The sequence below is a fragment of the Barbus barbus genome (assembly GCF_936440315.1).
Source record: "Barbus barbus genome assembly, chromosome: 38".
NCBI lineage: Eukaryota > Metazoa > Chordata > Actinopteri > Cypriniformes > Cyprinidae > Barbus > Barbus barbus.
The window spans coordinates 28,020,901-28,043,400 of record NC_136716.1 but is presented as its reverse complement, the minus strand read 5'-3'; the positions used below and the strand labels follow the sequence as shown (position 1 = coordinate 28,043,400).

At 42.9% G+C, this 22,500-nt stretch overlaps 3 protein-coding genes across 6 annotated transcripts in view; 1 reads left to right on the top strand and 2 right to left on the bottom strand.

Annotated features, from left to right (window-relative positions):
• Positions 1-3,806: 3,806 nt before the first annotated feature.
• LOC306857537 (ornithine aminotransferase, mitochondrial-like) lies at positions 3,807-13,146 on the bottom strand. Of its 2 annotated transcripts, none has more exons than XM_079397520.1 (10): positions 13,070-13,146; positions 11,440-11,646; positions 8,897-9,121; positions 8,715-8,810; positions 7,769-7,896; positions 6,778-6,900; positions 6,497-6,625; positions 6,287-6,400; positions 6,058-6,202; positions 3,807-4,659 (listed from the first exon to the last, which is right to left on the bottom strand). In XM_079397520.1, the coding sequence occupies exons 2-10, from the start codon at positions 11,642-11,644 to the stop codon at positions 4,499-4,501; spliced, it is 1,326 nt and encodes a 441-aa protein (XP_079253646.1). In that variant the 5' UTR covers positions 11,645-11,646; positions 13,070-13,146; the 3' UTR covers positions 3,807-4,498. The 2 variants fall into 2 exon arrangements, with proteins under 2 accessions (XP_079253646.1, XP_079253647.1); XM_079397521.1 differs by having other exon boundaries at positions 3,961-4,659; positions 11,440-11,660; positions 13,070-13,131.
• Positions 13,147-13,746: 600 nt separating this feature from the next.
• The window catches only part of LOC306857589 (phospholysine phosphohistidine inorganic pyrophosphate phosphatase-like), a gene marked incomplete at its 5' end in the record, with an annotated part of 10,927 nt that continues 2,173 nt past the window's right edge, over positions 13,747-22,500 (top strand). Inside the window, 7 exons of one of the 3 annotated variants that reach the window (XM_079397604.1) lie at positions 13,747-13,968; positions 18,497-18,702; positions 19,228-19,415; positions 19,844-19,997; positions 20,190-20,253; positions 20,544-20,636; positions 20,807-20,898. In XM_079397604.1, coding sequence (XP_079253730.1) covers positions 18,503-18,702; positions 19,228-19,415; positions 19,844-19,997; positions 20,190-20,253; positions 20,544-20,636; positions 20,807-20,898 — 791 coding nt within the window. Of the gene's footprint in view, positions 13,969-18,469; positions 18,703-19,227; positions 19,416-19,843; positions 19,998-20,189; positions 20,254-20,543; positions 20,637-20,806; positions 20,899-22,500 lie in introns of those variants that run through there. The other 2 variants (XM_079397605.1, XM_079397603.1) reach the window with 2 other exon arrangements.
• LOC306857588 (protein FAM53B-like) overlaps positions 18,164-22,500 on the bottom strand; it is a 24,978-nt gene continuing 20,641 nt past the window's right edge. Inside the window, exon 7 of the transcript XR_013783120.1 lies at positions 18,164-18,683. The gene's annotated coding sequence lies outside the window, so the exon portion shown is untranslated. The remainder of the gene's footprint in view (positions 18,684-22,500) is intronic.

Here is a 22,500-nt window from a genome sequence, read left to right as displayed (position 1 = left end):
AGGATTTCACTCCAAACCATGAGTCGAAAGAGGAAATGATGATTTCAGGATGATGCTGTGCAAAAGTGACGATCCAACCATACATCCATCCGTCATCAGAGACATTAAAAATGGTCATTTTTGGAAGGAAATCCTTAACGCATCAGAAGTGAATCACTGCAGCTGAATGAAACACGGCCTCCATCTGCTGGACTGACATTACAGTCACAAACACTCTTCTTCTGGCTTTGACTAATGCATGAAAATATAAGAAAAACATTCAATTACTTATTAAATGATGTTTCTCTTCTGCTCTGCTCTGAGTCTGTCAGAGACACTGACCATAATAGAACAAAATATTAAATCATTTCAACATCAAAAAGACACAATTGTGAGAAATCAATTCACAATTACCCTTTTTTTTACTCAAATGAGTCTCCAACCATCTGAACCCTGTTCTCAGATCAGACTGCAACATCATCAATTCTGTTTCACACGACTGTAAATGTTCCTCTGGGAAATGTTCTGCTCGGAGAAACATAAATGATGACACAAGCAAACACATCTGATCACCTGATCGAGAGTAAACGTGCCAGAATTCCGTTCAGTTCTTATCAAATGGCGTCAGTGCAGTCGAGTCAATAATATTTCTGAATATTAGGTGTCTTCAACGAAGCAAGACAAAAGGCAACAGTGACCAGGAGCCCAAACAAGGCTTGTCTGGTGCTCGTAGTCTTTGCTGAGGGCCATCAATGAGGTCTTCACAGGCATGGTCTCCGCTGATATTCAGGGATGTGTTTACATGTATTCATTTAGCTGACGCTTTTATCCAAAGCGACTTACAATTGCTATATATGTCAGAGGTCGCACGCCTCTGGAGCAACTAGGGGTTAAGTGTCTTGCTCAGGGACACATTGGTGTCTCACAGTGGATTCGAACCCGGGTCTCTCACACCAAAGGCATGTGTCTTATCCACTGCGCCACCACCACCCTGTGTTGTGGTTGTTCCTGGGTGCAGGTCCACCGTTTGGTCTGGATATGGTCTGGATCAGCTGATTACTGTAAACTAGGGATAAGGGTGAGACAGTATAAGCGACTAATAAGCATTGATGTCATTCTTCTTACAAATGGACAAGTACTTTAGATATTATGGGAAGTGTTGCTGCTTACCCTAATTGGTGCAGCCTTTAAGGGATTTGAATGACAGAAATGTGATAGTGTGTCGTGTGTATGGAAGGATAAAGAGATGGGACTCTTAAACTCAGTGTGTCTGCCTCCCGAAGTCTGTCCTTCTGATGTTTTATTTTCTGATGAAGATGTGGAGCTCTCTAGTTCACCTGATAATTACCACACAATCATATTTAAACATCTGCACTCATTTCACATAATAATCAACCCTCCTCCTCAGGATGGCCTCTATAATGCAGCTGCTGTATAATCACTCACAGTAACACATTTATTCCAGATCAAGCATTCCTGCTTCATTGTTTCTTTGTGTTCAGTGTCTGTAACTCTCTGACCTCAATCACTGAACCATATTTGCACCAATTAGCCACGATTTTCATGCAAATTTGAGAAATGAAGGTGGAATCCACTCATTAATTCACATGATCTCAGACGCTTTCTGTGGCAGATCAATAAGAATAAACTCTGGCTTCTGTATGATAAAAGAGACGGCTACAGAAGTCATGTGACCTTTGACCTTCAGATGACCCACTGCACAAGCGTTCACTCATGAACAGATGAAACCGACTCATTTTCAGCTCGTCGTATTCTGTGTTTGATGTCTGTTCAATCACAGCAGATCAATCATGCAAAACAGTCTGTTTTCCTTCATAAATCACAAATATATTGTTTAAAATAATGTGGCTCTCCTCTCAGCAGTGTTTGCAGCACCATCCGCTGGACACAGATGAGGAACAGGTGGGATACACCAGCAGACAGCCAACTGTTGGAGCCTAATCATTCCTAGGGTCAATTCAGTAGTGTCTGACATCAGAAGCATCATGCCAGTGTCTCTACTAAACTCCACACCCTTGAAAATCATAAACTATGTCTGACTTTGGAGTTCTCTCCTTCAATATGAAGAGGTCAAACAACAGATTGAGTTACTCCAAATTTCACAAAAAGCTTATGGGTGTAATTATTATATAAGTGAGACACTGAAGTGAGTTGCTGTTTTTCTGTCTTCTGAGGAAGATTTATTCACTTGTTTAATAATGAACCACACAGAGACATTTGCTCACATTTATTCAATGGAGTGTCTATTTACACTAACCCCGCCCACCGACACGTGATTGGGCGAGTCAACAGAATAAAAGAGCTGTCAGTCCTGAGACGCAGATGCGTTTGTCGCACTTATTTTGACGCGATCGACCCGAGTTCGAGTCCGCCTTTTGGAGAACTTTTTTCCCTCCCTTTTAAATTTTCAAATCACATCAGAAAAGCATTTATTTTTAATAATAATGAAGGAAATAATCAAAAGGCTGAAAATAAAGTATTGGGTAGGGTTAGGGTAGATATAGGGCTTTTGTCCCAAAAAGGTGGCATCCATTTAATAATTTGAATTAAGATTTCCACTCAATAAGTTATTGTGTACCGTTTTATAATGTACTACAATACTGAGGTGCAGATACTTGCCACTATTTGCAATTAGTATAAATAAATCCTGCTGTTTTAACTGCGTAAATATAATCTATAGCTATTAGCACTTAGAGTAAATAACATATCACTAAAAATACTGCTACTTTCACTTTATTTAGTGTTCATCCATCTCATGTTGAGTCTTTTCTTTTCTTTAAAGATGTTTACTTTGGATTGTTTGACTACTCGAACGAGAATATAGGAAAATATAACATGTTATATTTTATATATACTTATATTTTAATTAATTTGTGTTTCCTGTTAAATTTCACAAAAGTAAGCAAAAACAAACATGGTTACTATAGTTTAACCATGGTATTTGTAGTAAAACTGTGCTTATATATATAAAAAAAAATCTATTAGTACACTTTTACTTTAATAAAACCATGTTTAATTTTCTTAAGGGATTTGTATTTGTGTATTCTTTGTTTTGTTTTATAGCTGTGCTGCCTTCATGGTTTGATGATTTGTTTAATAAAACAAGGAAATCTCCGAAGTTTCGATCTGAATCAAAAGTTGTTTTATCCAGTATACGTGCTTCTTAAAGTCATCAAAATGGATGTCGAAACTCGAAAATGAAATGCTTTTTAATCTGTGATTGTGAATCACTTGAACTGAATGATCGAATTCACGAGTTTGAATCAATCGGAGCGGTTCAATCGTAAATGACTCACTTGATTGATTCAGTTGGTCTGTTCCTCCTCTTTTCTCGTCTTCAGTCGTGTTTACACGACACTGTCAGCACTACTACTGGCTTAGCTCACTAGTTTCATGACATTAACTGAAATTAGCAAAAACAAGTATGATGTTTACAAATAAAATATCCATATTTCCATTCCAAAGATAACATCCAGCACAAATCATATTCAGCTGAGGTAACCGGTTTACTGCTAACTAGAGAAACACTCCATTAATATGATGAGCTGCAGCTGAAAATACACGTTAGATGGGAACATGGTGCTTTATGATGGAGTTTGTAGCTTAATTCACTATATTTGAAATAGTTTGAGCTGCAGTTCAGTTGCTGAGAGTTCAATAGAAATCAGTCGAAAGCATCCAGTTTCTCGTACCATTGAAGTGAATGCTACATTTAGCCTATATATTGTGCTGTTGATTTCCCTCCAAAATGATGTCACTTCCTGGAGGATGATGTTTGGTTTGATACTGAGGACAGGAACAACTTTAAATCAGTCATATACTGTATAATGAAAAAGTTCTACATAATAGAAATGATCAGCCAACTCGTATTCAGATAAATGTTTGTCTGCGAAATAACATTTCAGCTTTTCTAAAATACCTTTTGATATATCAAACTCATGAATTTAGACAAAACAAACTCTCAGCTGACTGGAAATGTATTCAAGAACAGAAATAAATCATCATCTGATGCTGGCGCTCCATTCATGAAACGTTCTACAGGAAACAAACAGTTTATATTTCTGCTGTTTTCCTAATCATTAATAACCGCATTCAGTTTGATCATGTCTTTATTAAAGTGCACTATTCTCTCATCAGGAGAAAAACTCGTTCTATTCAAGACTTTAACATCTCAAACACTGTGACCGTGACCTTCATTCATCTTCCTCTGGAGGAAAGAAACTGTAAACGTCACAGAAACGGAGCAGCGTTCGCCTTCAGAAACGTCTTCATCAGAACTAAAAACTATTATTCAAGCATCTCAAGGTCAGTGGAGAATGCAAACCTAAATAAGTGTAACTCAAAGCGCTAAAAGTCCCGGTGAGCGTCCGGCAGATTCTGTGTTGACCTGAACAACTGTAACAGCTCATGAAAAACACACAATAAAACAAAGCAGGCTAAAATCAGAAGAATTACGGGTGGAAATCACTCAGATGATGATGAAGGTGATTCCAGTGGTTTAGAAGGACAGGATGGTCCTGCTGATGATGTCCACACACTCTCTGACCTCATCCTCCTTTATAATGAGGGGCGGGGCTAGTCTGATGATGTCACCATGAGTGGGCTTGGCCAGCAGACCGTTGTCACGGAGACGCAGACACACCTTCCAGGCGTCATAGTCTGAGAGAGATGAGAGGATTAGAACAGATCACACACACACACACACATCAGATCATTCACCTGCACAAAAACACGGATCTCCCGTATTAACATACAATGATCACAATAATCTACTCAAACCACCACTGTTCACTGATTCTTAAAAAATCTCTCACAGATCCGTGTGAACTCTGATATCAGGATGTAAAGATCCTTCAAATCCTGGTCCAGTGTTTGTGTGACATTTCCACATCAGAGAAACAGATTTCCAGTATAAGAATCCTAAATAAACGAATAAGCTGCTGCCATTAAACCAACAGTTCACCAGAAAATGAAGATGTGCTGAGAATGTGTTCACCATCAGTTCATCTGAGATCAGGATGAGTGTTTCTTCATCAGGTTTGTAGAAATGTGTCTCTGCATCAGTGTCTCAGCAATGGATGCTCTGCAGTGAATGGGTGCGAATCAGGAGAGAAATCTAGCAGCGTTTACAAGACAAACACAGTCTAAAACAGCTGATTCTGATGTGAGAGACAACAGGAGATGCACTTTTTCACTGGAGGAAGCATTATTATGGATTATGGACAGTATTTTAGTTAAAAACATCTTAATGCTGGATGTGTTTCAGCTTTAGTCTTCTCCAGATGTTAACTGATGGACTGGAGTGGTGTGGATTATTGTGATGTTTTTATCAGCTGTTTGGACTCTCATTCTGACGGCACCCATTCACTGCAGAGCATCCATTGCTGAGACACTGATGCAGAGACACATTTATACAAACCTGATGAAGAAACAAACTCATCCTGATCTCTGATAGACCCGAGCGTGAGCAGATTTTAATTTTTGTGTGAACTATTCCTTTAATGCATGGCAGTACAAGAGACTAATGGTTGGAAACAATCAGTCAAAAGAACTGAAAACCTGCCAATCAGCACAATAAATTACTTATGAATATATTTTTCTCATTCTTGTGTAACCATGTGCCTCTGTGTTTTTTTTTATATTCATACTTAAAAGCATATATTTGTCATTAACTGTAAAATGAAACAATTGTCAGGTTGCAGCATCTAAAACACCTGCTTCCTATTACAATACACACGTGAACAAAATCCTGATGTCGTAGATAAGAGTTCAAAATGAAAATGCATGTTTGTGACCATCTGAAACCTGATCTTCTGACTCTTTCTGCTGTCAGCTGATGTTTTCAACCCAAATAAAGAGCTGCAGGCGCCCACCACCTGTGTTTGATCTCCAGCTCAGTGCGTGTGCTGTTTAACCGGGCGAGCGACCCACACCTGTCATACTTTCTCATCAAGAGAGCAGAGTTTCTGACGGTGATGCAGTGGCTTTACTGATATGCATGTGAACCTGTAGACTGGTTTGAGTGGACGGTGGTTTTGTGGCGGTTCTGGTTCTGACCTTTAGTCTCTTTGATGATGACGGCGTTCAGGAGGCCTTTCCCACGGACGCCGCTCACGATCTCCCGAGGAAGCTTATTGAGCTCAGCACGCAGAATCTGACCCATCAGATCCGCATTCTGAGCCAGATTCTCCTCCTCCATGACCTGAGGAGATCCAGAGCGTGAGGAGCCTTCACACACACTCACTCACACACACACACACTCTCACTCTCACACACACACACACACCTCCAGAGCAGCGATGGCGACCCGGCAGGCCAGAGGGTTTCCTCCATACGTGGATCCATGTTCTCCAGGTTTGATGGTCAGCATCACCTCGTCATCACACAGAACAGCAGAGACCTGAGACACACACAGATCATCAGGAAACACGTGTGTGTTCTTCAGTCAACAGTGTGTGTGTGTGTGTGTGTGAGAGAGAGAGAGAGAGAGACTCACGGGATACACTCCTCCTGACAGCGCTTTACCCAGAATCACCAGATCCGGCCTCACTGCCTCGTGGTCCACAGCCAGACGCCGCCCAGTACGGGCCAGACCGGTCTGCACCTCATCAGCAATGAACAGAACCTGCAGCACACGCACACACACACACACACACATTCAGTGGGGTTCAAACACAAACACACAGTCTTTGTCAGATTAACACACACGAGAGCGAATGGCTGATGGATGTGTGTGTGTGTGTGTGTGTGTCTGTGTGAGAGAGAGTGTGTACTCACATTGTGTTTGGTACAAAGCTCCCGGACTTTCGTGAGGTACCCGGGATCAGGAACGATCACACCTGCTTCACCCTGGATGGGCTCCACCATGAACGCCGCCACGTTTGGATCCTGCAGCGCTTTCTGCACAACACACACACACACACAGACACACACACACACACACAGACACAGACACAGACACAGACACAGACACACACACAGACACACACACAGACACACACACAGACACACACACAGACACACACAGACACACACACACACACACACACGATCAGGGGAAACTAGTTGAGCTGGTTAAGTTACAGGTTAACAATAACTGCAGGTTTGCTATGTTAGTTTTTAGGGCTGTACAGTCTGACCAAAAATACTTATATATCAATATGACATAAAATAATAATAATATTATTAATATTAACCTCAACAGCAATAACAACATTAATATTTATTATTACATAGCAATTATTGTAATATATTTTAAAGTAGTCCTACAATTAATAATGAATATTGATGACTAAATGATTATTATTTTACTTATGACTATTATTACTAAATAAGCAAAATAAGAAATACTACTACTTTTACAATATTTCACTGTAAAATAAAAAATTTGTTTAAAACTGTAAAATTACAATACTAATATTTAGTGTAAAAATTGGGCCAAAAAAAAAACATCAAGTTTTTTTGAACAAAACGTTTTCTGTATGCCGTGTGTGTGTAGGTGTGCTGTAAATGTTCTCTATTTCTAAAAGTGTGCTATGAAACGCCGACGGAGATAATAAAGTGCTACTCTCAAGCTTTTATTTTGACGGTTTGAAAGCTTCTCTTCTGTCTCGTTACACATTAGTGAAGACTGCTGGTTAAAGTAAATGTGCTTTATAGCGACTCAAACTCCGAGCCGCTGCAGATGGAGCTCAGGAGGATGATCTACTGTGACTCCAGACGCTGGAAACACCGGATCAGCAGCTGCTGGTGTGTAAATGAACAGTACCTCTAGCGCAGCGACGTCATTGTACGGGACCAGCTCAAATCCAGGCATGAACGGACCGAAACCCTCGTAGCTGCTGGGGTCTGTCGAGCTGGAAATGGCTGCCATCGTCCGGCCCCAGAAATTCCCCGCTGAGAGAGAAACACGGTAGACGAGCAGAAATACAGACGCTCAGCTTACTACTGTACTCATCATCTCACATCACATGAAAACACTCCCAGCGGGCTTCAGACATTAACATATGAACCTTCAGGCATAGAAGACTTCAGGAATAATCAACCTGTTACAAATAAGCTCTCTCAAAGTGTTACAAACTTATTGACTGAGATCAAATAAAGAAATCATTCCTGAACATGTTCACTACCAGTCAAGTCTCCTCTGCTCACCAAGCCTGCATTTATTTGATACAAAGTACAGCAAAAACAGGAACATTTTGAAATATTTTTACTATTTAAAATCACTGTTTTCTATGGTAATATGTGTTAAACTGTAATGTATTTCTGTGATCTGCAGCTGTATTTTCAGCATCATTACTGCAGTCTTCAGTGTCACATGATCTTCAGAAATCATTATAATATACTGCTTTACTGCTCAAATTATTATTATTATTATGTTGAAAACATAGATCTTTAACATCACTTTTGCTCAATTATTGCATCTTTGCTAAATAAAAGTATAAATTGCTAAAAAAAAAAAGTTTGTTGAGCAGTAAATCAGTATATTATTATGATTTCTGAAGATCATGTGACACTGAAGACTGCAGTAATGATGCTGAAAATACAGCTTTGATCACAGAAATAAATGACAGTTTAACACATATTCACACAGAAAACAGCTGTTTTAAATAGTAAAAATATTGTGCTGTATATTTGATCAAATAAATGCAGGCTTGGTGAGCAGAAGAGACTGGTCGTGTGTAAGTGAGGTGGACTGTGAGCGGTTGTCTTACCTGCAAACACGATCTTTGCCTCATATTTGGGGACGCCCTTGACCGTGTACGCCCACTTACGAGCCAGTTTACAGGCCGTCTCTCCACCCTCCACACCTTCACAACACAAGAGCAGGATTAGAGCCTCGCCCAGCATCGTTCTAACCGTCAATCCTGTCTTGTTTTGACAGCTGAGGCTGTACCTGTGTTCATGGGCAGCACTTTATCGTATCCGAACAGGCCGGTGATGAACTGCTCGTAGGAGCCCAGCACGTCGTTGTAGAAGGCTCTGGAGGTGAGCGTCAGGCGCGAGGCCTGCGCCGTCAGCGCCGCGATGATCTTGGGGTGGCAGTGACCCTGGTTAACGGCGCTGTAGGCGCTCAAGAAGTCAAAGTACCTGCGGCCCTCCACGTCCCACACATGAACCCCTGCGACATGCCGCAGAAACACTGATCAGAGATGCCTGACGCACACAAACACCGCCCAAACAACAAGGAGATTTCAGCTTTCATGTTTATGCAGTGCGTGTGCTGGAGGGAATGCACACTAAACACATGCAGACTTCAGTGTTTTTGCACTCAGTATTTTGTCCAAGTCAGAATTACGACAAATTCAGAGGGCTGTTTCATAAAAGATGCTAAGAAAAGCAGGGGTTAAAGTCCAAAACCTTGAAATAACCTAACAAATCAATCGGGACTAAAGAGGTTTCATAAATGACAACTGAAGTTCACGCAATCTGACTAATGCTATCCAGGTTCAGAGAGTCAGGATAATGTGAGTCAGGTTCAGAGAGTCAGGATAATGTGAGTCAGGATAATGTGAGTCAGGATAATGTGAGTCAGGTTCAGAGAGTCAGGATAATGTGAGTCAGGTTCAGAGAGTCAGGATAATGTGAGTCAGGATAATGTGAGTCAGGATAATGTGAGTCAGGTTCAGAGAGTCAGGATAATGTGAGTCAGGTTTAGAGAGTCAGGATAATGTGAGTCAGGATAATGTGAGTCAGGTTCAGAGAGTCAGGATAATGTGAGTCGGGTTTAGAGAGTCAGGATAATGTGAGTCGGGTTCAGAGAGTCGGGTTCAGAGAGTCGGGTTCAGAGAGTCAGGATAATGTGAGTCAGGTTTAGAGAGTCAGGATAATGTGAGTCAGGTTTAGAGAGTCAGGATAATGTGAGTCGGAGTCGGGTTCAGAGAGTCGGGTTCAGAGAGTCGGGTTCAGAGAGTCAGGATAATGTGAGTCAGGTTTAGAGAGTCAGGATAATGTGAGTCGGGTTCAGAGAGTCGGGTTCAGAGAGTCGGGTTCAGAGAGTCGGGTTCAGAGAGTCGGGTTCAGAGAGTCGGGTTCAGAGAGTCGGGTTCAGAGAGTCGGGTTCAGAGAGTCGGGTTCAGAGAGTCGGGTTCAGAGAGTCAGGATAATGTGAGTCGGGTTTAGAGAGTCAGGATAATGTGAGTCGGGTTCAGAGAGTCGGGTTCAGAGAGTCGGGTTCAGAGAGTCGGGTTCAGAGAGTCGGGTTCAGAGAGTCGGGTTCAGAGAGTCGGGTTCAGAGAGTCGGGTTCAGAGAGTCAGGATAATGTGAGTCAGGTTTAGAGAGTCAGGATAATGTGAGTCGGGTTCAGAGAGTCGGGTTCAGAGAGTCGGGTTCAGAGAGTCGGGTTCAGAGAGTCGGGTTCAGAGAGTCGGGTTCAGAGAGTCGGGTTCAGAGAGTCGGGTTCAGAGAGTCGGGTTCAGAGAGTCGGGTTCAGAGAGTCGGGTTCAGAGAGTCAGGATAATGTGAGTCGGGTTTAGAGAGTCAGGATAATGTGAGTCGGGTTCAGAGAGTCGGGTTCAGAGAGTCGGGTTCAGAGAGTCGGGTTCAGAGAGTCGGGTTCAGAGAGTCGGGTTCAGAGAGTCGGGTTCAGAGAGTCGGGTTCAGAGAGTCGGGTTCAGAGAGTCGGGATAATGTGACGTGCAGCTTATTCTGAAGCAGCCCTTAATGTCGATCATGGATCAAATCGATGGCAAACAGTGAATATTTGTGCTGTTTAATGCATTGCGTATTCCTCAGTGCATAACTGACACATCACAGGTATATTTTTCATCTGTAAATGTTAGAAAGTAAAGCAAATATATCCATTTTTCTGTCAGGAGCGGGCGAGGCTTATGCGAGAGAACGAGCGCATGCGCGCTACACAGACGGAGCAGAATAGAATATTAGCGCAAGAATTCAGAATAAAATATACATTCTGCCAAAATATTTGTTGATGGCCATTACATGTGACACGTAGAATTTTAATCCTACATAAGTGTATTTTTATGATAGCAGTAACTGTAAATCAAATGTAAGCTGGCTAATACAGCATAGCTCAAAAATGTGTGTTCCTCTTATCAGTTCAAATGTAGTCTGATTTCTATTATTTATTTTCATTTTTAATTCAGTGATTTTAACTTATAATGTTGCTTTAAAGAGCAATTTTCTATTGTAATGTTTTAATGTTGTAATAGTCATAAACCCGAGAGACAGGCTGATTGACTGAAAGCTGAAGCAGAACTGTGTTCAGATGTGTTCATACCTTAAAGAAGGTCATTGCACTGTGGGCACAATACATTAAATACAGTTGGTTGTAGCCTATTTTGTTTTTACTTATTTGATTATTTAAGGTGTATTTTCTGTATGCTTTTATGTTTGGAGTAATAAGATAAGTAATCTTTGTGAGACATGAACGCGCAGTAATGAGTTTATAAGAGACAGCTTGTGCTGGTGCTGCTCACCCTCTCCTCGCTCCAGCGCCACGGGCAGCGGATGGTAGTTATGAGCGCCGTATCGACCCTCGCGAGCGTAAACCTCCTCTGACGTCAGCGCACGCTCCACGGGTTCAGCTCTGGACGCCGCTGAGGACGATGTGCGGATCCCAGAATGCACTGCGCGGCTCAGGGCGGGCGTCACGCGGCTCATCAGACGCTTCATGCTGTTCATGACTGAGACACAAACACTGATAAAGCTGTATTTGTTCACAGTATATCAGAGTATTTCCTCTTCACATGACTACACCTGTATATATGTTTATACTGCCTTATTTTACTGTCAGAGGACACAATATAAAACATTGCCATGTCAAACAGAAATATATTATGAGAAACAGCGGTAATCTAATTAATAAAATTAACAACTGTAGTTAATTAAGTTATTTCAAAGTTATTTTTAAGTTAATTATTAAAAATGTAATCAAGTGAAAATTAAAACAGAATGGGTAAGTTGTGATATTCCTTAAATTAGTGATAATCCATAAATATGTTTTAATACAATGTAATATTATTATAACTTAAGAAGGACATTCTACTGTGAAATAATAATATATTTCTGTCATAATTGTTTTCCAAGTTAATCCAGTATTGTATATTTAGATTAATAAATATAACTGTAGAACTCCATAAACGAAATATTACTAATCAGAAATGAAGTTTTGATATATTTACGGTAGGAAATGTACAAAATATCTTCATGGAACATGATCTTAATATCCTAATGATTTTTGTCATAAAAGAGAAATGTATAATTTTGATCCATACAATGTATTGTTGGCTATTGCTACAGATATACCTGTGCTACTCATGACTGCTTTTGTGCTGCAGGGTCATATATAATATAATATAATATAATATAAAATCTCATTGTAAAGCTGTAGGATTTATCGTCTGGAATGAGCTCTGACACAAAACTCTGGTGTATTTGAGCTTCAACATTAATCTACATGGAATTAAAATACAAATTCAACCTACATAACCAGTGTTTCTCACAACAATATGATAATAAAATGAAATCTCTGAGCTGTGTAAGAGATGGAGTGACCTGCTGAACACGTGTCTGGATCATCAGCGACTGAAAGAAACTGCTGATCAGACAGAAAGCAGCCAGTGTTTCTCATCCAGACAGATCTCAGATCAGCACCAGTCATCAGTCTCACGCTCATCAATTATTAACTCATTCCTTAGGAAACTTTACACCAACAGGGACACTTATTAATACGGTCACATGACCACGTGACACGTCAAACGCAGCCTGAGACGGTGATTGGCTGAAAACTCACTGCCCTCAACACGCGCTGCCAACACGCACACACACACTCACACACACACACACACACTCACACACACAGGTAAGGTTCGTATAGTGAAGTTACACAACAGTCAATAAGTATATAATCAATAAAGTAACCATATTAAAACAAGGCACCTGAATAAACTCCCACTGAATCCTACATGAACCTGTTACCCTCATCACCCTCATCTTCCTCTTCCTCGCGCGTCATCATCAGACTCGTGTTTATAAATATTCATCAGTGTTATTAATAAGCGCTCTGTGTCTGTGAGCTGCTGTAATGCGTGTTTATGCGTGTTTTACCTGCTGCGGGCTCCTGCGGGTCTCCGGCGTGTCTCACGCTGACGCTACACGGAGGATTATTCAAATGCACGCACACACGTCACTCTGCGTCATGACGCAACCGGTTCCGGCTCTGCGTAAGGTTTAAGCGCTTTCTGTTTAAAACACGTGTCTTGTAGTTTATAGTGTTTTAATCGCAACTGAAAGTGATGCTTGACATTCATCTCCACTTCTGGACAAATATAGTCTAAAATACATCACTGTATTAATCGTTTATTCATTTGGCAGATAATGAAGCAATTTACAGGCTTACCTGAACTAACTGAACTAATGATGATGAACTAATTATCTTGCCTCTGAACAACATTATAATATATAATAATCAGTGTTGAGAAGGTTACTTTGGAAATATAACAGCTTACAGGTTACAATTTACCCTGTTTAAAATGTAATAAGTGTGTAACTATTTTAATTAGGCCTACTTTATTAAAGTAACTGATTACATTTGAATACTTTTCTAAATTTATATATATATTTTATTAAAGGGCATATTGCAGGTTAGACACTCCAGTGAGTCGATGTATAGAAAAATACTGTAGGAACTAGATTTTCTTTAAAATACGCTATTAAGGCTTCTGGAGTCGTTTTGTGAGAGAATTTTACTTCCGCATCTGAAACGCGCCAAAACCGGAAGTGACGCAAAGGGAGAGCGGTCCATTTAAACCACAGGAAAACACTGGATCGCAGACAGTTCGGACGCTGAGGAAATGTTAAATGTGTATTTACACTCGTATGACGGACCACAGATACAATTATGAGCCTGCTATGCAGCCAAGAGAGCAGGACAGGCCAGGATTAGACAGAACAACGGTCAGAGAAGACAGATTGAGTTGATGTGAGGAGAACAGGGCAGGTGTTTGGTGAGAGATCAGTGTTAGCTGACAGATATACACACGTTAGCTATTATAATCAGCCAATAGCAATGCTAGTATTGATACTACCAGTAATAGAAACTAATAAGCGTTGATCAGGCGTGTCACACTCGTTAATATCCCACACTAACGTTACGTGATCACCGCAGGAGAGAGAGAGATAAACACGCTTTTGATTCATAGGTGCTTGTGTGGGAAATACGAGGAAAGCATAGACCTCTCCAGGCCAGCAGACACATGTTTTAGGGCAGAAATAGTTTATTACTCTAAGCTAAATACTTGTATACATGTATAAATACATAGTTAAAGATTTTAATATTAAAACAGTCTCAATAATTTTGATTCTCAATTACAAGTTAACTCTATTTAGGTCATGACTACCTATAAGTAACACTTTTTGATGCCATTGCTATAACACAATCAATAATGACAGCATACAGACAAGTTGTCCGCTGGGCCTATGTTGTGTCAGACATTAGAAGATAGTTTACAGAGGAAGGAGGACTTTATAAAGGTTTGGAATGGCCCCATTTTGTTGACAATTAATTAAAAATTAAAATCACAATCAAGCAGATCTGCATTTATGGTTAATTCAATTCAGTTTTATTTATACAGCACTAAATCATAAATATTATTTCATAGCACTGTTAATACCCAACTCAAAACACAACATTTCAACTGTTTATATATATATATATAATGTAGATGTACCAAACATATACTACCAAAAGAAATACCATCTGACCCATTTAAAAACATTTAACAATCTTTCAGTCTGGGTATCACACTAATGTGTTGTTAAAGTGTGTTAAATGGTGAAGGCTGTGCTAGAGATACACCAACAGCCTCATCATGTTGATCCTCTGGAGGGATCTGGAGAGAGGAGCAGGTGTAGTGGACATGACTGGAGGGATCTGGAGAGAGGAGCAGGTGTAGTGGACATGACTGGAGGGATCTGGAGAGGAGCAGGTGTAGTGGACATGACTGGAGGGATCTGGAGAGAGGAGCAGGTGTAGTGGACATGACCGGAGGGATCTGGAGAGAGGAGCAGGTGTAGTGGACATGACTGGAGGGATCTGGAGAGAGGAGCAGGTGTAGTGGACATGACCGGAGGGATCTGGAGAGAGGAGCAGGTGTAGTGGACATGACCGGAGGGATCTGGAGAGAGGAGCAGGTGTAGTGGACATGACTGGAGGGATCTGGAGAGAGGAGCAGGTGTAGTGGACATGACTGGAGGGATCTGGAGAGGAGCAGGTGTAGTGGACATGACTGGAGGGATCTGGAGAGAGGAGCAGGTGTAGTGGACATGACCGGAGGGATCTGGAGAGAGGAGCAGGTGTAGTGGACATGACCGGAGGGATCTGGAGAGAGGAGCAGGTGTAGTGGACATGACCGGAGGGATCTGGAGAGAGGAGCAGGTGTAGTGGACATGACTGGAGGGATCTGGAGAGAGGAGCAGGTGTAGTGGACATGACTGGAGGGATCTGGAAAGAGGAGCAGGTGTAGTGGACATGACTGGAGGGATCTGGAGAGGAGCAGGTGTAGTGGACATGACTGGAGGGATCTGGAGAGAGGAGCAGGTGTAGTGGACATGACCGGAGGGATCTGGAGAGAGGAGCAGGTGTAGTGGACATGACCGGAGGGATCTGGAGAGAGGAGCAGGTGTAGTGGACATGACCGGAGGGATCTGGAGAGAGGAGCAGGTGTAGTGGACATGACTGGAGGGATCTGGAGAGGAGCAGGTGTAGTGGACATGACTGGAGGGATCTGGAGAGAGGAGCAGGTGTAGTGGACATGACTGGAGGGATCTGGAAAGAGGAGCAGGTGTAGTGGACATGACTGGAGAGATCTGGAGAGAGGAGCAGGTGTAGTGGACATGACTGGAGGGATCTGGAGAGGAGCAGGTGTAGTGGACATCACTGGAGGGATCTGGAGAGAGGAGCAGGTGTAGTGGACATGACTGGAGGGATCTGGAGAGAGGAGCAGGTGTAGTGGACATCACTGGAGGGATCTGGAGAGAGGAGCAGGTGTAGTGGACACGACTGGAGGGATCTGGAGAGAGGAGCAGGTGTAGTGGACACGACTGGAGGGATCTGGAAAGAGGAGCAGGTGTAGTGGACACGACTGGAGGGATCTGGAGAGAGGAGCAGGTGTAGTGGACATGACTGGAGAGATCTGGAGAGAGGAGCAGGTGTAGTGGACATGACCGGAGGGATCTGGAGAGAGGAGCAGATGTAGTGGACATGACTGGAGGGATCTGGAGAGGAGCAGGTGTAGTGGATACGACTGGAGGGATCTGGAGAGAGGAGCAGGTGTAGTGGACATGACTGGAGGGATCTGGAGAGAGGAGCAGGTGTAGTGGACATGACGGAGGGATCTGGAGAGAGGAGCAGATGTAGTGGACATGACTGGAGGGATCTGGAGAGAGGAGCAGGTGTAGTGAACATGACTGGAGGGATCTGGAGAGAGGAGCAGGTGTAGTGGACATGACGGAGGGATCTGGAGAGAGGAGCAGGTGTAGTGAACATGACTGGAGGGATCTGGAGAGAGGAGCAGGTGTAGGGGACATGACTGGAGGGATCTGGAGAGAGGAGCAGGTGTAGTGGACATGACGGAGGGATCTGGAGAGAGGAGCAGATGTAGTGGACATGACTGGAGGGATCTGGAGAGAGGAGCAGGTGTAGTGGACATGACTGGAGGGATCTGGAGAGAGGAGCAGGTGTAGTGGACATGACTGGAGGGATCTGGAGAGAGGAGCAGGTGTAGTGGACATGACTGGAGAGATCTGGAGAGAGGAGCAGGTGTAGTGGACATGACTGGAGAGATCTGGAGAGAGGAGCAGGTGTAGTGGACATGACTGGAGGGATCTGGAGAGAGGAGCAGGTGTAGTGGACATGACTGGAGGGATCTGGAGAGAGGAGCAGGTGTAGTGGACATGACTGGAGGGATCTGGAGAGAGGAGCAGCTGTAGTGGACATGACTGGAGGGATCTGGAGAGAGGAGCAGGTGTAGTGGACATGACTGGAGGGATCTGGAGAGAGGAGCAGGTGTAGTGGACATGACTGGAGGGATCTGGAGAGAGGAGCAGGTGTAGTGGACATGACTGGAGGGATCTGGAGAGAGGAGCAGGTGTAGTGGACATGACTGGAGGGATCTGGAGAGGAGCAGGTGTAGTGGACATGACCGGAGGGATCTGGAGAGAGGAGCAGGTGTAGTGGACATGACTGGAGGGATCTGGAGAGGAGCAGCTGTAGTGGACATGACTGGAGGGATCTGGAAAGAGGAGCAGGTGTAGTGGACATGACCGGAGGAATCTGGAAAGAGGAGCAGGTGTAGTGGACATGACTGGAGGGATCTGGAGAGAGGAGCAGGTGTAGTGGACATGACCGGAGGGATCTGGAGAGAGGAGCAGGTGTAGTGGACATGACTGGAGGGATCTGGAGAGGAGCAGCTGTAGTGGACATGACTGGAGGGATCTGGAGAGAGGAGCAGGTGTAGTGGACATGACTAGAGGGATCTGGAAAGAGGAGCAGGTGTAGTGGACATGACTGGAGGAATCTGGAAAGAGGAGCAGGTGTAGTGGACATGACAGTGCTGTGTTCTCGTGGAGTCTGTGGTGACCTGCAGTATTCCTCTCTCAGACGGCATATGCTGGGACAAGCAAACACAAGTTTAGATCACATTCACTGCTGACCATGCTTTTCCACTTGGCCTCCATCACATCTGTTAAGTTACACACCACCGCGGTGTTTGAAGCAGATGCATTAGTGAAGTCCAGTCTCTTCAGCTGCACTAACGCATCGAGGCCCGGAAGATACCGTCCTATTTCTTGTTAGGAAACCTGTGGACTCCATGTCCTGACAGGCTGGAGTTTGTGCAACCTCCACAAACACAATAATTTACCATGACAATAATAAATTGAAATAAAAATAACTACCGAAAACACACTGACTCGCGCGCGCTTAAAGCAGAGCTCGGCACACGACTCCCTTATGTGACGTAATATGACGAGATGTTGAAAAAAAAGTGTTTTTTGAGAACTGTCCAGGAAAGCGTCACTTTTTCATCTAAATGTGTGCCCTCGTGTCTTGTAAAACATTTTCAAATCCTGCATTAAATGTTCATATTATATTTTCATACAATGTTATATATTCATTTGAAAAAATTGTTTAACCTGCAATATGCACTTTAAATTTTAATCATTTTGAAGCATTTAAAGCAGACAGGGTTAATCTCACAATCTCACTTTCGAAATCCTTCATCACTTGAATTAAGAATATAATAATTTAGTTTTAAAGCACACTCACCACAAAAACAGACTATTTTTTTACTTTGAAATCATTCTGAGGTTAAATAATTCTGTTATATGTAACTAGTTATTCCCCAACACTGATAATGAAACATACATTTCAAATGTAGTTTGAGCAGAATTATTATTTAATTATTGCATTATTAGCATTATAATGCCAAAAACATACGAAAAACTTCCATGTGTATTTTTTCCTCCTTTGATCAGCCTTCGATGCGCTTCCAGCATTACTCCGCAGAACTTCATTTCCCAGAATCCCCTGTTTCGCGCAGTCGCGTCAGCAGCATGGCCGCAGGCAGCAGTATGGAGTGGCTGAGAGTGAAAGGAGTGATTTTAGACATGTGTGGAGTTCTGTATGATAGCGGAGAGGGAGGAGGACAGGCGATACACGGATCTGTGGAAGCAGTGAGGAGGTGAGAACTAGTTACAAATAAAGTTATTCAGTAAGTATTGCTGCATAATAATAACAGCAACAACATATAACGAAATATGACTTTTCAATACACTTGACCTTGTATCGACAACAGTGTTGCATAACAGATCGAATAGATTCGAAATAGCATACTACCATACTGAGACTCTGTCTCTCTCTCTATACTGTCCATAGTATTCAAACTCTCAGTATGCATACTACATTAGCCAACATCTGCAGTATACATGAATTACTCTTATGATTTCTGCTGTATCTTTATGTGACATGACATGATTTAGTATGCTCTTCTGTACTAAGTATCCCACAATTTTTAGTGTGCTATATAATATTATTTAGTTTGTGAAAATAATGTCGGCTGTGATCATTCTTGACTCAATATTTGATCAGACAAACAAATAAATAAAGAAACAAAGATAATGTATAAAAATATAAAACGACCCCCACATAAACACTAAGTATGCAGTATGGGTAGTAGTGTGTGATCTGAAGTGTGTGTGTGTGTCAGGCTGATGGAGTCCGGTCTGACGGTGCGTTTCTGCACTAATGAGACCCAGAACACGCGCGTGAGGTTCGTGCAGAAGCTGTGTGTGATGGGCTTCAACATCAGCGTCAGTCACGTGTTCTCCCCCGCACCTGCGCTCATACACATCCTCAGAGAGAGACACCTGCGGCCCCACCTGCTGGTGCACGACGGTACTGCACTCTCACACACACACACACACACACACACACACACACACACACACACTCACTCACACACACACACGTGAATGACGACAGACCTGTGACTCTCATGTGTGTGTGTGTGTGTGTGTGTGTGTGTGTGTGTGATCTCAGATCTGATCCCGGAGATGACAACACAGTTCGGAGAACTCCTGTCCACACCGTCAAACTCCGGGATCAGATCTGAGATCACACACACACACACACACACACACACACACACTCACACACACTCACTCTCTCTCTCTCACTTACACACTCTCTCTCACTTACACACACACATACACACGCACACACACACACACACACACACACACACACACACACACACTCACTCACTCACTCACACGTGAATGACGACAGACCTGTGACTCTCATGTGTGTGTGTGTGATCTCAGATCTGATCCCGGAGTTTGATGGTGTGGACAGGAGTTCTCCGAACTGTGTTGTCATCGGAGACGCTGCGGATAATTTCTCCTACCAGAACCTGAACGAAGCCTTCCGTGTTCTGATTGGCCTGGACAGACCGCTGCTGTTCTCGCTGGGTCAAGGGTGAGACACGCACACCTGACTGCTTTCACACGGGTTCCTGCCTTAGGCTGCAGAAATGATGCACTATAAGTGTGTTGGAGAGGTCAGAGGTCACGCTGTGGTGTTTTGGAAACAGTCGACACGTTTCCAGATAAACGGACTCTGGCTGTGATTAAAGTGGTGTGTGTCTGATGCAGCTCATGTTCTCTGCAGACGCTACTATAAGGAGACGGACGGTCTGAAGCTGGACGTGGGTGTGTTTATGAAGGCGCTGGAGGTGAATGCAGCAGGTCAAAGGTCACGTGTGTGATATTCACTCTCACCTGATTTGATGGTTTTTAAATTTTTAAAAATGTAAACCAATTTAAAAATGTTTTTTTTAAGAAATTCAAATTCTTAATAAAAGCTGTAATAGTGTCTCAGTGTTACTAAAATACGTCTGGAATGAAGTGAAGTGAAGTGTGATCAGCATATAGCATATATATGATGAACATACAGGAATATTTCCCAGCAGCCCCTCGATCAGCACAGTTCATTCCCATGATGCACCTGTGTTGTGTTGTTCAGTACGCGTGTGACGTCCAGGCCGAGGTGGTGGGAAAACCATCAGCTGAGTTCTTCCAGACGGTCCTCAGTGACATGAAGCTCCAGCCACACGAGGTCAGACACACACACACTCTCTCACACACACACACACACACACACACACTTTTTGTTGATTTGATGCTGTGTTCAGATGCCAGTAAGGCTACAGTAAGCTCTGTTTACCATGTTTTACCGTGTTATTGTTCTGTACTGTGTGTGTGCGTGTGTGTGTGTGTGTGTGTCAGGTTGTGATGATCGGTGATGATCTGCTCAATGATGTTGGTGGAGCTCAGCGCTGCGGGATGAAGGGTCTTCAGGTCAGAACCGGCAAATACAGGTCAGTTTGAGTGTGTGTGTGTGAGAGAGAGACTGTGAGAGTGTATGAGAGAGAGTGTGTGTGTGTGTGTGTGTGTGAGAGAGACTGTGAGAGTGTATGAGAGAGTGTGTGTGTGTGTGTGTGTGTGTGAGCGAGAGAGTGAGTGTATGAGAGAGTGTGTGTGTGTGAGAGAGATAGATAGAGAGAGAGTGTGTGTGTGTGTGTGTGTGTGAGCGAGAGAGAGTGAGTGTATGAGTGTGTGTGTGTGTGTGTATGAGAGAGATAGAGAGAGTGTGTGTGTGAGAGACTGTGAGAGTGTATGAGAGAGTGTGTGTGTGTGTGTGTGTGAGGGAGAGAGAGTGAGTGTATGAGTGTGTGTGTGTGTGTGAGAGACTGAGTGTATGAGAGAGTGTGTGTGTGTGTGTGTGTGTGTGAGAGACAGTGTATGAGAGAGTGTGTGTGTGTGTGAGAGACTGTGAGAGTGTATGAGTGTGTGTGTGTGTGTGTGTGTGAGCGAGAGAGTGTGAGTGTATGAGTGTGTGTGTGTGTGTGTGTGAGCGAGAGAGAGTGAGTGTATGAGTGTGTGTGTGTGTGTGAGCGAGAGAGAGTGAGTGTATGAGTGTGTGTGTGTGTGTGAGCGAGAGAGAGTGAGTGTATGAGTGTGTGTGTGTGTGTGTGTGAGCGAGAGAGAGTGAGTGTATGAGTGTGTGTGTGTGTGTGTGAGAGAGACTGTGAGTGTATGAGAGAGTGTGTGTGTGTGAGAGAGATAGAGAGTGTGTGTGTGTGTGTGAGAGACTGTGAGAGTGTATGAGAGAGTGTGTGTGTGTGTGAGCGAGAGAGAGTGAGTGTATGAGTGTGTGTGTGAGAGAGATAGATAGAGAGAGTGTGTGTGTGTGTGTGTGAGCGAGAGAGAGTGAGTGTATGAGTGTGTGTGTGAGAGAGATAGAGAGAGTGTGTGTGTGTGTGTGTGTGTGTGTGTGAGAGACTGTGAGAGTGTATGAGAGAGTGTGTGTGTGTGTGTGTGAGCGAGAGAGAGTGAGTGTATGAGTGTGTGTGAGTGTGTGAGAGAGATAGAGAGAGTGTGTGTGTGTGTGTGAGAGAGATAGAGAGAGTGGGTGTATGAGTGTGTGTGTGTGTGAGCGAGAGAGAGTGAGTGTATGAGTGTGTGTGCGTGTGAGAGAGAGAGTGTGTTACAGCTGCTTATATATGGAATAGTGTGTTTTGAAAAGCACAATAAATTTCAATCCGTATTAATTTCCTGAGCAGCAGGTGGCGCTGCAGTCCAGTGATTAGAGCTTCATGATTGTGGCACTGCAGCAGATTCTTACAAAATATAAATCAACTAAATTACATGAATAGTCACTTATCAGCAAGAAACAACAAATCAGAACCAGATCAAATCCAAGACTGACAAATAAATATGAAAACTAATTATTTATAAACAAACAATACGATAATAAAAAATGTAATTTAGATTAATTTACATCTTTGTTTATCATTATTATGTTATTAACCAAATAATAGAAAGTGCAGTAGTTTGCATATACCACAGGATATAGTTTATAAAGTTAGAGTAAAATCTTGTTTGGGGGAAGTCGTGGCCTAATGGTTAGAGAGTCGGAC

What these genes read in the sequence shown, in the direction of transcription:
- LOC306857537 (XM_079397520.1), bottom strand. Translation starts at nt 11,644, where the DNA reads ATGAACAGCATGAAGCGTCTGATGAGCCGCGTGACGCCCGCCCTGAGC. An exon ending in ATGACGTCGCTGCGCTAGAG is followed by an intron (nt 6,901 to 7,768) that starts GTACTGTTCATT and finishes TGTGTTGTGCAG; the next exon opens with AAAGCGCTGCAGGATCCAAA. An exon ending in TGTCAGGAGGAGTGTATCCC is followed by an intron (nt 6,401 to 6,496) that starts GTGAGTCTCTCT and finishes TGTGTGTCTCAG; the next exon opens with GTCTCTGCTGTTCTGTGTGA.